The sequence below is a fragment of the Salmo salar genome, chromosome ssa02, assembly GCF_905237065.1.
Source record: "Salmo salar chromosome ssa02, Ssal_v3.1, whole genome shotgun sequence".
NCBI classification, from domain to species: Eukaryota; Metazoa; Chordata; class Actinopteri; order Salmoniformes; family Salmonidae; genus Salmo; species Salmo salar.
Window position 1 is genome coordinate 78,430,436 of NC_059443.1, and position 14,508 is coordinate 78,444,943.

Below are 14,508 nucleotides of genomic sequence, written 5' to 3' on the forward strand. Positions count from 1 at the left end.
AATCTGGCCGCACATTTTAGTTCACCAGCAATAAAAGAACATTGATACAGAGAGACTCATCCATGCTTTTATTACAAGCAGGCTTGACTACTGTAATGCTCTCCTGTCTGGTCTACCCAAGAAAGCCATTGGTCAACTGCAAAACATACGGAACGCTGCAACGCGACCAGACAGAGAACACAACACACCGGTTTTAAGGTCTCTGGACTGGCTGCGAGTTTTACAATTCATGTTAACATCCTTCTATTGGTTTTTAAATCAATCCATGATTGTGCACGTCAATCAATACATGTCAGACATGCTTTTAAGTGATGTACCCAGTAGGTCCCTCAGGTCCTCTGGCCTTTTAACTCTCCCAACGCCTCAGACCAAGAGGCATGGAGAGACAGCCTTTAGTTACTATACCCCCAGCCTCTGGAATAGCCTGCCAGAGAACCTGAGGGGGACCAAGAAGCATGGAGAGACAGCCTTTAGTTACTATACCCCAGCCTCTGGAATAGCCTGCCAGAGAACCTGAGGGGGACCAAGAGGCATGGAGAGACAGCCTTTAGTTACTATACCCCCAGCCTCTGGAATAGCCTGTCAGAGAACCTGAGGGGGACCAAGAGGCATGGAGAGACAGCCTTTAGTTACTATACCCCCAGCCTCTGGAATAGCCTGTCAGAGAACCTGAGGGGGACCAAGAGGCATGGAGAGACAGCCTTTAGTTACTATACCCCCAGCCTCTGGAATAGCCTGCCAGAGAACCTGAGGGGGACCAAGAGGCATGGAGAGACAGCCTTTAGTTACTATACCCCCAGCCTCTGGAATAGCCTGCCAGAGAACCTGAGGGGGACCAAGAGGCATGGAGAGACAGCCTTTAGTTACTATACCCCCAGCCTCTGGAATAGTCAGTCAGAGAACCTGAGGGGGACCAAGAGGCATGGAGAGGTAGCCTTTAGTTACTATACCCCAGCCTCTGGAATAGCCTGTCAGAGAACCTGAGGGGGACCAAGAAGCATGGAGAGACAGCCTTTAGTTACTATACCCCAGCCTCTGGAATAGCCTGCCAGAGAACCTGAGGGGGACCAAGAAGCATGGAGAGACAGCCTTTAGTTACTATACCCCAGCCTCTGGAATAGTCTACCAGAGAACCTGAGGGGGACCAAGAGGCATGGAGGCGCAGCCTTTAGTTACTATACCCCAGCCTCTGGAATAGCCTGTCAGAGAACCTGAGGGGGACCAAGAAGCATGGAGAGACAGCCTTTAGTTACTATACCCCAGCCTCTGGAATAGCCTGTCAGAGAACCTGAGGGGGACCAAGAAGCATGGAGAGACAGCCTTTAGTTACTATACCCCAGCCTCTGGAATAGCCTGTCAGAGAACCTGAGGGGGACCAAGAAGCATGGAGAGACAGCCTTTAGTTACTATACCCCAGCCTCTGGAATAGCCTGTCAGAGAACCTGAGGGGGACCAAGAGGCATGGAGAGACAGCCTTTAGTTACTATACCCCAGCCTCTGGAATAGTCTACCAGAGAACCTGAGGGGGACCAAGAGGCATGGAGGCGCAGCCTTTAGTTACTATACCCCAGCCTCTGGAATAGCCTGTCAGAGAACCTGAGGGGGACCAAGAAGCATGGAGAGACAGCCTTTAGTTACTATACCCCAGCCTCTGGAATAGCCTGTCAGAGAACCTGAGGGGGACCAAGAAGCATGGAGAGACAGCCTTTAGTTACTATACCCCAGCCTCTGGAATAGCCTGTCAGAGAACCTGAGGGGGACCAAGAAGCATGGAGAGACAGCCTTTAGTTACTATACCCCAGCCTCTGGAATAGCCTGTCAGAGAACCTGAGGGGGACCAAGAAGCATGGAGAGACAGCCTTTAGTTACTATACCCCAGCCTCTGGAATAGCCTGTCAGAGAACCTGAGGGGGGCAAAACTGTGGACATTTTTTAAATGCACATTTGTAGCTTTGCATTTCCTTAAGATGCTTTAGTCACTCAGTTGTTGTTATTCGTTTTTTTTTATCCACCTATGTTTGTTGTGTAGTAAATATTTCAGTTTCTATTTTCAGTGTTTTTAATCCATGGTTTGTGTACAGTCATGTCTGAAATGTGCTGTAGAAATAAAGCTTGATTTGATGGATCAATACACATTAAAACAAGCCTTCCAGAACACACGCATGGTTCTCTCACTCGTCTCACCATCAGTCTTCCTCTTCTTGCGGCCCTTCTTGCTCTGATTGGTAGAAGGCTGCTGTTGCCATTCGCCCAGCGCCGGATCACTAGCGTCGTCTACCGCCTCCGACCCCACCTCTTCCTGGATCGGACTCATGCTCGACGAATCAGACCCAGACCTACAGGGAACAGCAACCAATCACAGGCATAACTTCCTTCAACGAACACCCAGGTAGTTAAGGCAGCACTAAAAGTACTGGAGTTACATGTTCAACTGTGCACATCTTTACTTACTGAGTTTTCATCCAGCCTTCTGACGTCCTACTGTCCACTACTCCTGCATACGTCCGTACACACACCCCTAGAGACGACAACACAGATCAGATCTCCACACCCCCCTAGAGACGACAACACAGATCAGATCTCCACCCCCTAGAGACGAAAAAAATCTCACCCCTAGAGACGACAACACATCAGATCTCCACCCCCTAGAGACGACAACACAGACCAGATCTCCACCCCCTAAGACGACAACACAGACCAGATCTCCACCCCGCTAGAGACGACAACACAGATCAGATCTCCACACCCCCCTAGAGACGACAACACAGATCAGATCTCCACCCCCCTAGAGACGACAACACAGACCAGATCAGATCTCCACCCCCCCTAGAGACGACAACACAGACCAGATCTCCACCCCCCTAGAGACGACAACACAGACCAGATCTCCACCCCCCTAGAGACGACAACACAGACCAGATCTCCACCCCCCTAGAGACGACAACACAGACCAGATCAGAACAGGCGTTTCTTGATCAGTGTTTTCCTTTAAACATTTTGTTCATGGTTTGTACTCTGGTGGTGGATATATACACTTAGTTACTGTCTGTCTTCTAGCAGGGGAGTGTGTGTCTCCTTACCGTCGGTCCTGATCTTCTTGCTGCCCGTGTCGGAGTGTGTGTGAGAGTGCGTGTAGGCACTCCATCCGTCAGCGTGTGATCTCTGAGCCTCTCCGTCTGTAGGCTGCTCCTCCTGGATAGGACTGACGCAGCGTTTCCCCAATGACGGCCTGACACGTACAACAAGATACAACACACAGACCGGCCTTCACATTTAAACATCAACCTGCCTTAGAGATTCCATGGAGAACATCCTTAACCTCTCTTGGGTAGGGGGCAGTAGTTTCACAGCCGGATGAAAAACATACCCAAATTAAACTGCCTACTACTCGGGCCCAGAAACTAGAATATGCATATTATTAGTAGATTTGGATAGAAAACACTCTGAAGTTTCTAAAACTGTTCGAATGATGTCTGAGTATAACAGAACTCATATGGCAGGCAAAAACCTGAGAAATCCAACCAGGAAGTGGGAAATCTGAGACTTGTAGTCTTTCAAACCATTGCCTATTGAAACTACAGTATCTGTGGGGTCATTATGCACTTCCTAAGGCTACCACTAGATGTCAACAGTCTTTAGAAACTTGTTTGAGGCTTCTATGGCGAATTTTGAGGGAATAACAGCCGGTTCAAGCAGTGGACTGTGAGGTCATGTAGTTACTTCATGTGCGTTCACGCATGGCTAGCATTTTTTATTTTTCTTCTGTAATGAATACGCTATTGTCCGGTTGGAATATTATCGATTATTTATGTTAAAAACACCCTAAGGATTGATTGTAAACATCGTTTGACATGTTTCTACAAACGGTAACGGAACTTGAGCTTTTCGTCTATTGATTTGCGCGCCCGCATCGTGCCTTTGGAATAGTGTTCTGGACGTGCCAACAAAATGGAGGTATTTGGACATAAATGGACTTTATTTAACAAATGAACATTTCTTGTGGAAGTGGGAGTCCTGCGAGTGCATTCCGCCGAGGATCAGCAAAGGAAGGAAAGATTTATAACACTAATTTAGAGTTTTGTTGATGCCATGACTTCGCGGGTAGCTGTATAGCTTGCATTGATGGCTGAGCTCTGTACTCAGAATATTGAACAATGTGCTTTCTCCGTAAAGTTATTTTGAAATCTGACAGCGGTTGCATTAACCTCTTGGGGCTAGGTGGGACGCTAGCGTGCCACCCGTGGTGCACTCCATCAACAGCAGGTGCATTTCAAGAGCGGCAAATTTGAATCCAAATAAATGTCAAAATTCAAATTTTTCAAAAATACAACTATGTTACACCATTTCAAAGATAAACATCTCCTTAATCTAACCACGTTTTACGATTTCAAAAAGGTTTTACGGCGAAAGCATAAATTTAGAGTATGTTAGGACAGTACATTTACAAGAGTTGTGTGTAATGTTTTGTCAAGTCAAAGACAGGGTCACCAAAACCATAAAACCAGCTAAAATGATGCACTAACCTTTTACAATCTCCATCAGATGACACTCCTAGGACATTATGTTAGACAATGCATGCATTTTTAGTTCTATCAAGTTCATATTTATATCCAAAAACAGCGTTTTACTATGGCATTGATGTTGAGGAAATCGTTTCCCTCCAATAACCGGCAGTCAAGTCAGCGTCACAAATTAAATAATTAAAATTAGAAAACATTGGTAAAATATTATATTGTCATTTAAAGAATTATAGATTTACATCTTTTGAACGCAATCAACTTGCCAGATTTAAAAATAACCTTACTGGGAAATCACACTTTGCAATAATCTGAGCACTGCGCCCAGAAAAATACGCGTTGCGATACAGACTAGACGTCATGTTGGGGAGATCTAAAATCGAAAATACTATGTAAATAATCCATTACCTTTGATTCTCTTCATCAGATGTCACTTCCAGGTATCACAGGTCCATAACGAATGTAGTTTTGTTCAAAAAAGCTCATCATTTATGTCCAAAAATCTCCGTCTCGTTAGCACATGATGTAAATCAGCCGGACTTCTCGTCATGAACGAGGGGAAAAAATATATTTCCGTTCGTTCAAACATGTCAAACGTTGTATAGCATAAATCATTAGGGCCTTTTTTAACCAGAACATGAATAATATTCAAGGTGGACGAATGCATACTCTTTTATAACGTATTGGAACGAGGGTACCCAACATGAACTAGCGCCAGGTGTCTAATGGGCCATCATCGTTCCATGGCTCTTGTTCGGTCAGATCTCCCTCCAGAAGACTCAAAACACTTTGTAAAGGCTGGTGACATCTAGTGGAAGCAATAGGAAGTGCCAAAATATTCCTAAACCCCTGTGTTTTTCAATGGGATAGGTTTAAAGTCAATACAACACATCAGGTATCCACTTCCTGTCAGAAAATGTCTCAGGGTTTTGCCTGCCAAATGAGTTCTGTTATACTCACAGACACCATTCAAACAGTTTTGGAAACTTTAGAGTGTTTTCTATCCATATATAATAAGTATATGCATATTCTAGTTACTGGGTAGGATTAGTAACCAGATTAAATCGGGTACATTTTTTTTATCCAGACGTGCAAATGCTGCCCCCTAGACTCAACAGGTTAAGAAGTAGTGCATCTACAATTCTTTAAATAATTGTTATATATTTTGTCAAGGTTTATGAGTATTTCTGTAAATTAATGTGCACATTCACCGGTAGTTTTGGGAGGCAAACATTTTCTGAATATCACGCGCCAATGTAAAATGCTGTTTTTGGATATAAATATGAACTTGATCGAACAAAACATGCATTATTGTGTAACATGATGTCCTATGAGTGTCATCTGATGAAGATCGTCAAAGGTTAGTGCTTAATTTTAGCTGTATTTCTGGTTTTTGTGACGCCTCTCCTTGCTAGGAAAATGGCTGTGTGGCTTTACTTGTTTAGGTGGTGTCCTAACATAATCTAATGTTTTGCTTTCGCTGTAAAGCCTTTTTGAAATCGGACAATGTGGTTGCATTAAGGAGAAGTGCATCTTTAAAATGGTGTAAAATAGTCGTATGTTTGAGAAATTAGAATTATGAGATTTTTGTTGTTTTGAATTTGCCGCCCTGCTATTTCACTGGCTGTTGGGAGTGTGTCCCAACAGCCCAACGTCCCACATACCCAAGAGAGGTTAACTTATTTTAATTTAAAAAATGGACATTTTAATTGACAGACGCCTTTCAAGACACGTCCATTAAAAGTCCATGAAATGAAGTGGTGTCTATGTAAGAGGTGTACCTGCTGTGACCGTAGCTGTAGCCAGTAGGACCAGCACCAACTGTAGAGGGGGAGGTGTAGTGTGGTTTAACCCAGCCGTCCTCATCCCAGGACTGGGTAGAGTGGCCCTGGCTCTCCCTGACCTGCTGTCTGCCCTGGACGTACTCTGCATACGTCTGGATACGGTAGCTCTCTGCATAGCGACTGGTGTTAATCGCTAGACACACAGAGGAGAGAATGGGAGTCAGTCAGAATATAAATAAACTTTGACTAATTTGAAGTGAAATGTTCAGTTGTTTTCTAGAGCAGTGTTGGTCAACCTGGTGTTTCCAGGGTTTGGAGATGGACAGGAACAGAGTGAGACCACACCTGCAGTACAGCCACATCAACCTCTGGTTAAAGGCAAGGCAGGGGAACAGGGTCAGGCCCCTGGTTAAAGGCAGGGGAACAGGGTCAGGCCCCTGGTTAAAGGCAGGGGAACAGGGTCAGGCCCCTGGTTAAAGGCAGGGGAACAGGGTCAGGCCCCTGGTTAAAGGCAGGGGAACAGGGTCAGGCCCCTGGTTAAAGGCAGGGGAATAGGGTCAGGCCCCTGGTTAAAGGCAGGGGAATAGGGTCAGGCCCCTGGTTAAAGGCAGGGGAATAGGGTCAGGCCCCTGGTTAAAGGCAGGGGAATAGGGTCAGGCCCCTGGTTAAAGGCAGGGGAACAGGGTCAGGCCTCTGGTTAAAGGCAGGGGAACAGGGTCAGGCCTCTGGTTAAAGGCAGGGGAACAGGGTCAGGTCTCTGGTTAAAGGCAGGGGAACAGGGTCAGGTCTATGGCAGTGCTCCACAAGGCCTGAAACAGCTGTTCATCCTGGACCATTAATTTACAGCTGCAGGAACTCTGCAATAGTTCAACGTATTCTATAAGGAGGTGACAGAACTCAAGCAGTAGAACATTTGAGGTGCTGCTGGCCCGGTACTCCGATCATGTGAGCTGAGGTGCTGCTGGCCCGGTACTCCGATCATGTGAGCTGAGGTGCTGCTGGCCCGGTACTCCGATCATGTGAGCTGAGGTGCTGCTGGCCCGGTACTCCGATCATGTGAGCTGAGGTGCTGCTGGCCCGGTACTCCGATCATGTGAGCTCCGGCCCAAGTCAAGTACTGGTCTCTGGGTCAAAGGTAGCGCACTATATAGGGAACAGGGCTGGTCTCCGGGTCAAAGGTAGCGCTCTATATAGGGAACAGGGCTGGTCTCTGGGTCAAAGGTAGCGCTCTATATAGGGAACAGGGCTGGTCTCCGGGTCAAAGGTAGCGCTCTATATAGGGAGCAGGGCTGGTCTCCGGGTCAAAGGTAGCGCTCTATATAGGGAGCAGGGCTGGTCTCCGGGTCAAAGGTAGCGCTCTATATAGGGAACAGGGCTGGTCTCTGGGTCAAAGGTAGCGCTCTATATAGGGAACAGGGCTGGTCTCTGGGTCAAAGGTAGCGCACTATATAGGGAACAGGCTTATGGATAGGCCAGTACTCACCGATCTGTACCTGGTCTGTCTGACTCAGAGAGACAAACGCTGACGTGTCATCAATCCACGACACCTGGATGTTACCTAGGAGACATGGGGGAAGACATGGGAATTAAAAAAAGGTTTTCTGCGTGGTGGCCCAGTTGGTAGTGGCTGGTGGGCGTGGTGGCCCAGTTGGTAGTGGCTGGTGGGCGTGGTGGCCCAGTTGGTAGTGGCTGGTGGGCGTGGTGGCCCAGTCGGTAGTGGCTGGTGGGCGTGGTGGCCCAGTCGGTAGTGGCTGGTGGGCGTGGTGGCCCAGTTGGTAGTGGCTGGTGGGCGTGGTGGCCCAGTTGGTAGTGGCTGGTGGGCGTGGTGGCCCAGTTGGTAGTGGCTGGTGGGCGTGGTGGCCCAGTTGGTAGTGGCTGGTGGGCGTGGTGGCCCAGTTGGTAGTGGCTGGTGGGCGTGGTGGCCCAGTTGGTAGTGGCTGGTGGGCGTGGTGGCCCAGTTGGTAGTGGCTGGTGGGCGTGGTGGCCCAGTTGGTAGTGGCTGGTGGGCGTGGTGGCCCAGTTGGTAGTGGCTGGTGGGCGTGGTGGCCCAGTTGGTAGTGGCTGGTGGGCGTGGTGGCCCAGTTGGTAGTGGCTGGTGGGCGTGGTGGCCCAGTTGGTAGTGGCTGGTGGGCGTGGTGGCCCAGTTGGTAGTGGCTGGTGGGCGTGGTGGCCCAGTTGGTAGTGGCTGGTGGGCGTGGTGGCCCAGTTGGTAGTGGCTGGTGGGCGTGGTGGCCCAGTTGGTAGTGGCTGGTGGGCGTGGTGGCCCAGTTGGTAGTGGCTGGTGGGCGTGGTGGCCCAGTTGGTAGTGGCTGGTGGGCGTGGTGGCCCAGTTGGTAGTGGCTGGTGGGCGTGGTGGCCCAGTTGGTAGTGGCTGGTGGGCGTGGTGGCCCAGTTGGTAGTGGCTGGTGGGCGTGGTGGCCCAGTTGGTAGTGACTGGTGGGCGTGGTGGCCCAGTTGGTAGTGACTGGTGGGCGTGGTGGCCCAGTTGGTAGTGACTGGTGGGCGTGGTGGCCCAGTTGGTAGTGACTGGTGGGCGTGGTGGCCCAGTTGGTAGTGACTGGTGGGCGTGGTGGCCCAGTTGGTAGTGACTGGTGGGCGTGGTGGCCCAGTTGGTAGTGACTGGTGGGCGTGGTGGCCCAGTCGGTAGTGACTGGTGGGCGTGGTGGCCCAGTCGGTAGTGGCTGGTGGGCGTGGTGGCCCAGTCGGTAGTGGCTGGTGGGCGTGGTGGCCCAGTCGGTAGTGGCTGGTGGGCGTGGTGGCCCAGTCGCAAGGCCAGGACGGTGGCTTTGATTCCCACTGGGACCACCAACGCGAAATTGTACGTTGTTTTAGATAAAGTGTCTGCTGAACAGCCTTTATTATTATCATATAATGTGGTGGGTCTTACCAAAGGCACTGAACAGCTGGTAGAGGTCACTGGTCTTCCACTCCTTAGGGAAGGTGACATACAGAACATGATCCCTCTTGGGCTGGACTGTAGAGGGGAATGAAGGGAAAGGGGGGAGATAAAGAGAGGGGGAAAGAGGGGAACAAGGAAAGTTCAGTCACCACTGGCCAGTGATAGGTTTATATACATCATTGCCACGGTCCATTTCTATATGCCATCTTTAATAAATCCTCTCCATTTTCCTTTGGCTGCCGACTATATGCAGACGAGGTAGTGTCTAATACTACTGTAGGATATGGTGTTGTACAGTATATAGTATCACATTGAACTACTAATACTACTGTGCTGTAGGATGATGTGTTGTACAGTATACAGTATCACATTGAACTACTAATACTACTGTACTGTAGGATGATGTGTTGTACAGTATACAGTATCACATTGAAATACTGTGCTGTAGGATGTGTTGTACAGTATATTGTACCACATTGAAATACTCACGGTCTGGTCCGCTGATGTTGAGGTAGGGAATATCTATGATCCTCATCAGGAACAGTCTGGCGAAGACATGAGACGTCAACGTCGCATTATAATGCTTCATACAGTTGACAGATGCGTTATAACTACACTAGGATTAAATTGAGGTAGGGGATATACGAGTCCCCTTCGGAGAGGTAAAGAAACTGAAGGGGAGAACAAAGATCTTACTTGTTGACGAAGGGTTGGATGAGTTTAGATTGGGATGGGATGTGGGCTCTGGGAGGAGTCAGGAAAGTACCTGAGAAGGAAAGAGAGTTTCAAAGATTGAGAAACAGCCACCGATGACCAAACACATGACAGCAGCTACTGATATAGTCTACATGGCATCAGAGATTCAAAGCTGTCCATGGTACTGTCCCCCATCCGTTTTCACTAACGGTAAGCGGTAGTGTTTCCATGGAGATGGTCTTTTCTCAACTCACGCATCCTCTCCCACCTCCTTTTGAAAATGGTAAGAGGAAAATCGAGGAGAGGCAACGATAAGGGAACGTGGATGAAAATGCGCTTGTATGACATGAGTCCTCCCCTAGCACCACATGAGGCAAATTACGTTTACAGGGTGGATCTTAAAAGAAAAATGTGTCAAGTGACGTAAACAAATTAAGTTGTGCAGGACTTTTTATAGATAAAAACAATATGCTACTTATCGTTTTAAGTGAGTACATGCTTGTCTCCTCCGACAACACCTGATTCAAAAATGGGAAGTGGCAGATAAACTCTTCCATGAAGGACTTAGGGTAGGATACACTTCGACTATCCTCAATGGAAAAGTGACTGTCGAGGAGGGGAGGACTTCCGTTCCCTACTAACCAACTGACATCTTTGACCACAGAACAGAGAAAGGAGGAGAGCAGACTTTTGCCCAAATGAGAAAAGGCCATTGAAGCACCAGGCCAGTGGTGTAGGGTTAGAGCACCAGGCCAGTGGTGTAGGGTTAGAGCACCAGGCCAGTGGTGTAGGGTTAGAGCACCAGGCCAGTGGTGTAGGGTTAGAGCACCAGGCCAGTGGTGTAGGGTTAGAGCCACAATAGTAGTAGTAGAGAGAGCAGAGACAATAGCAGTATACAGTGTAAATGGTAGTACCTAGGTAGTTGGCCATGGAGATGAAGCAGAGGCCAGTGATATAGGCATCGTAGCCCGCCTCGTGGAGCTGTTCCTGGGCTGTATCGTAGCTGGGGAACCCCTCCGCCGTTACTGGGCCACAGAGGAAAGAAGCAGGGATAAATCAGACACCACATTAGCCATGGATGGAGACCTGTCCTATTCTACTGTAATCAGACACCACATTAGCCATGGATGGAGACCTGTCCTATTCTACTGTAATCAGACACCACATTAGCCATGGAGACCTGTCCTATTCTACTGACTGCATACATATATAACGTAAGTACATGACTTAATGACGCCACGAAAAATACAGCGCGACACAGAACAAAACCAGAAAAATACACTTCCAACAACTAAACAAGTTCAAATCGAGCAGTCATTTGAAAGAGTTATTACATTTCAGCGAGACAACTCAAAGGCGAAATCCATTAAAGCCAAGATAATGGAATTCATTATGCTGCTTGCTATTGGCGTCACGACTTCCATTTGGACCAGCGATGTCATCCCCATGAGCATGCTGAGTTTGACAGCACAGTGTGTCGATGAGGATTTTGTACTGAGGAAAGCCGTATTGCATGCTCAAGAATGTGCTGGTTCTCATACCGCTGCTGCCATTTCAATGGCATTTGAGAACATGTTTGAAACATGAACACACTCCTAGCTCCATTCGAACAACTGACTCGAGAAATAAGCTCATCAACTGCGTCTGCAGCAGACGTGATACCCTCTAATGGTATTGACGCGCCTGCTCAACAAAACTGCCGACACAGACCGTGCGGTTAACTTACAAAAGTACTCTACTAGAGTCTGTGCACAAGCGATTCGGTGGTATTCTCTCTGAGCCTCTTTACTGTGTCGCCACCATGCTCGATGCTAGGTACAAGGACCGCTACTTCGATGCAGACAAGAAACAGGGTTTACGTTAAATGTTACATACACAGCTGGACAAGATGGAAAGCTCTTGATTTATTTTCGACTTGCGGGAACGCTCCGTGGTTCGAAATCGATAGTTGTTTAGCAGTCCAAAAAATGTCGGAAATGACCTACAGCATGGTCAAGCAACTGTTTGTTACATGCAAAATGATTTGTGGACATCAGACAGATGTTGCTGTTCGGTTTTGTGATGAAACAAAAAGTTGTGTTAGAATGAATTCTGCCAGTCTTATTGATTCGGCCTTAGAACTATATATCACGGTGGCAAGGCATATGAACTAACAGCTTATAGAGCAAACAAAGCAATTATCACAACACAGGTCAGGGTTTTTTCCCCCCATGAGCTTGGCCTTATTTCTATTACAGCATATTGACGGTCATTCATATTCCATTCACCCAGTTCAATGTAACATTGATAGGTTTAGGCTACTACATGATACTCTAATTGTCCCTGTACCCATCGTGATGTTGCTACAACCTAGCCTATGAATGAAAGTTTACAAAGTAGGTGCACACAGGTCGAGAATAACATTCTAGGTGACCGTGACACATTCAATACAGCCTTGCACATTCTTGCCTGCGTCTAGCTGATCTAGGGTGTAATCATTAGTCCAAATTTCTAATGAGAGTTTCTACTAGACAAATTCAAGTACGTTTAACCTCGTTTTGTTCCAGTTGCTTCAGTTGAAGAAAAGTTAACAGAATCGGATAAATGAATACACCCCTTATCACGTGTTGACTTTCATAGCAGCCACGTTGTTTTCCTGCTCACGTCTATGCGCTCTCCCCTCTCAACTTATCCCTTCGCTTGTGGACTTCAATGCACAACACATGCGCTGTGTGAGACCAGGCGAAAAAAACCTTCTAAGCCATACTATATAACCGCTAACACAAGGACTACATCGTTTTCGCCATATTAGCTCAAGTAACATAGTCAACACAGCCAATAGTAAACCTGCTACAATCATGCAGTAACATTACAGTGTACAGTCACTAAGCAGTTTAGCACTTAGTTGGCGGACCCCAGGGGCAATAAATTGGTAAAACCAAAAGCTTACCTTGACTTGGAAGAGTTCCAGTGTTGGATAGTCATAGCCAGCTAACATAGCATCCCATGTTTGAGCAGCGTGTTTCAGTAGGCTAAACTAGGTAGCTGCATTTGCTAGCTACTTGAGTAAAACTGAATAATTTATCTCTAGCTTCTTTATTTTGGAAGAAATTACTTTGTTAAAAAACGTTCAACTATTGTATTTCACCGCAGTGCTAGCTAGCTGTAGCTTCTACTTTCAGTACCAGATTCTGACATTCTCTGATCCTTTGATTGGATGGACAACATGTCAGTTCAGTTCATACAAGAGCTCTGATAGGTTGGAGGACGTCCTCTGGAAGTCGTCATAATTACTGTGTAAGTCTATGGTAGGGGGTGAGAACCATGAACCAAAACGTGCACCCATTGGGGTCCCGGGGATAGAGTTTGGGAAACGCTGACATGGGTTGGTTAAACGTTGAATTTCTTTCTGGCTCTGCTAACCCATTGATTTTGTCCACACTGCTACAGCTTGCGACCCAAAATCTAAAGACTATAAACGTATCTTTTGTTAGTATATGGTCCCATACAATAATCTGTACTCGTAAAAAAAAAGTGCCCCCACTGCAGTTGCCCTGGGGTCACTTCCCCTACTTTGAATACCATTACAGTATCTACACAGGTCCTATAGATCTATGGTTCAACCTCGGTTAAAATACCAAGTATATTTTGCTCTGTCCGGAGTACCCCTGAAGTACTCCCTCTTGCATTTGAACAGTAAGCCTATGGTCTCATGAGTCTTCAGGCACCCCCTGTGGATAGGTCTGGTACCGCCAGGGGCTCCTAGTACACCGGGTTGAGAACCACTGCTATAGAATCTTGTCCCTTACTATAGACAATATAGGTTGAGTAAGTTAGAATTTTGTACACAAATGTACCACCATTTCTATTATAATGTTAAAAGCTGTATGATTTAGTTCATGCGATGTAGTTATTTTGTTAGATACTCCTCCCTATTAGCTGAAATCATATTTTTTTCAAAGCCATTTTAGCCTTTGCATCAGCTGTCCGAGCGCCAGCTGCTAGCTTTTGAAATAAACTTCCCGTTCCTTTAACATGGTGTAGTTGTCATGTTCTTTTACCAACTTTCGGAGATTTGAAGGGGCTCTCTTTCAGCTGTTTCTGAAGCTCTGCTAGAGACGTGATGTTGATCAACTCCTAGAAGGGTTAAAATAACAAAGTCACAATAAATATTCTTCAGACTTCCACAGGGGGTTTCATGACATCCTTTTTTAACCTGACATCTAAATACTTGAAATAGTATTACCTTGAAAGGTTGCGTAGTGGCCATGAGCTTGGTGTCCAACAGCCTGAGGAAACAATAGAGAAAATACTTGGTCCATTGGTTAGAGAGGGACATCTGTCTTTACCAACAGCACCAGACATACACGCGCTGAGGGCGTCGCACGCGCTGTGGGGGGAGGGCGGCACTTAACATGTGGGTTAAGTGCCTTGACAATGACAGGAGATTTGGTGGTTGGGGGGGGGGGTGTAATCAGACCAGCAGCCTTCCAGCTGTCAGTTCATTCCCATGTGTGTCGCCGGCTCTTCCAGCTGCTGGTCCCCCTCTCCAACCTCGGCTACTGGAGAGGATTCTAGAATAACAGTGCACCAGATAAATTGACTGACTCCCAGAGAGGTTAGGTCAAAGTAG

The 14,508-nt window shown here is 47.2% G+C and overlaps 1 protein-coding gene across 2 annotated transcripts in view; it reads right to left on the minus strand.

The window, feature by feature from the left end:
* The window catches only part of LOC106593600 (poly(A)-specific ribonuclease PARN), a 29,994-nt gene that overhangs the window by 1,770 nt on the left and 13,716 nt on the right, over positions 1–14,508 (minus strand). The window contains exons 15-25 of one of the 2 annotated variants that reach the window (XM_045710481.1): positions 14,122–14,164; positions 13,937–14,012; positions 10,811–10,921; positions 9,897–9,966; positions 9,690–9,745; positions 9,189–9,275; positions 7,785–7,859; positions 6,299–6,494; positions 3,081–3,229; positions 2,452–2,518; positions 2,185–2,336 (exon numbers count right to left, since the gene is read on the minus strand). In XM_045710481.1, coding sequence (XP_045566437.1) covers positions 2,185–2,336; positions 2,452–2,518; positions 3,081–3,229; positions 6,299–6,494; positions 7,785–7,859; positions 9,189–9,275; positions 9,690–9,745; positions 9,897–9,966; positions 10,811–10,921; positions 13,937–14,012; positions 14,122–14,164 — 1,082 coding nt within the window. The remainder of the gene's footprint in view (positions 1–2,184; positions 2,337–2,451; positions 2,519–3,080; positions 3,230–6,298; positions 6,495–7,784; positions 7,860–9,188; positions 9,276–9,689; positions 9,746–9,896; positions 9,967–10,810; positions 10,922–13,936; positions 14,013–14,121; positions 14,165–14,508) is intronic. The other variant, XM_045710487.1, reaches the window with a different exon arrangement.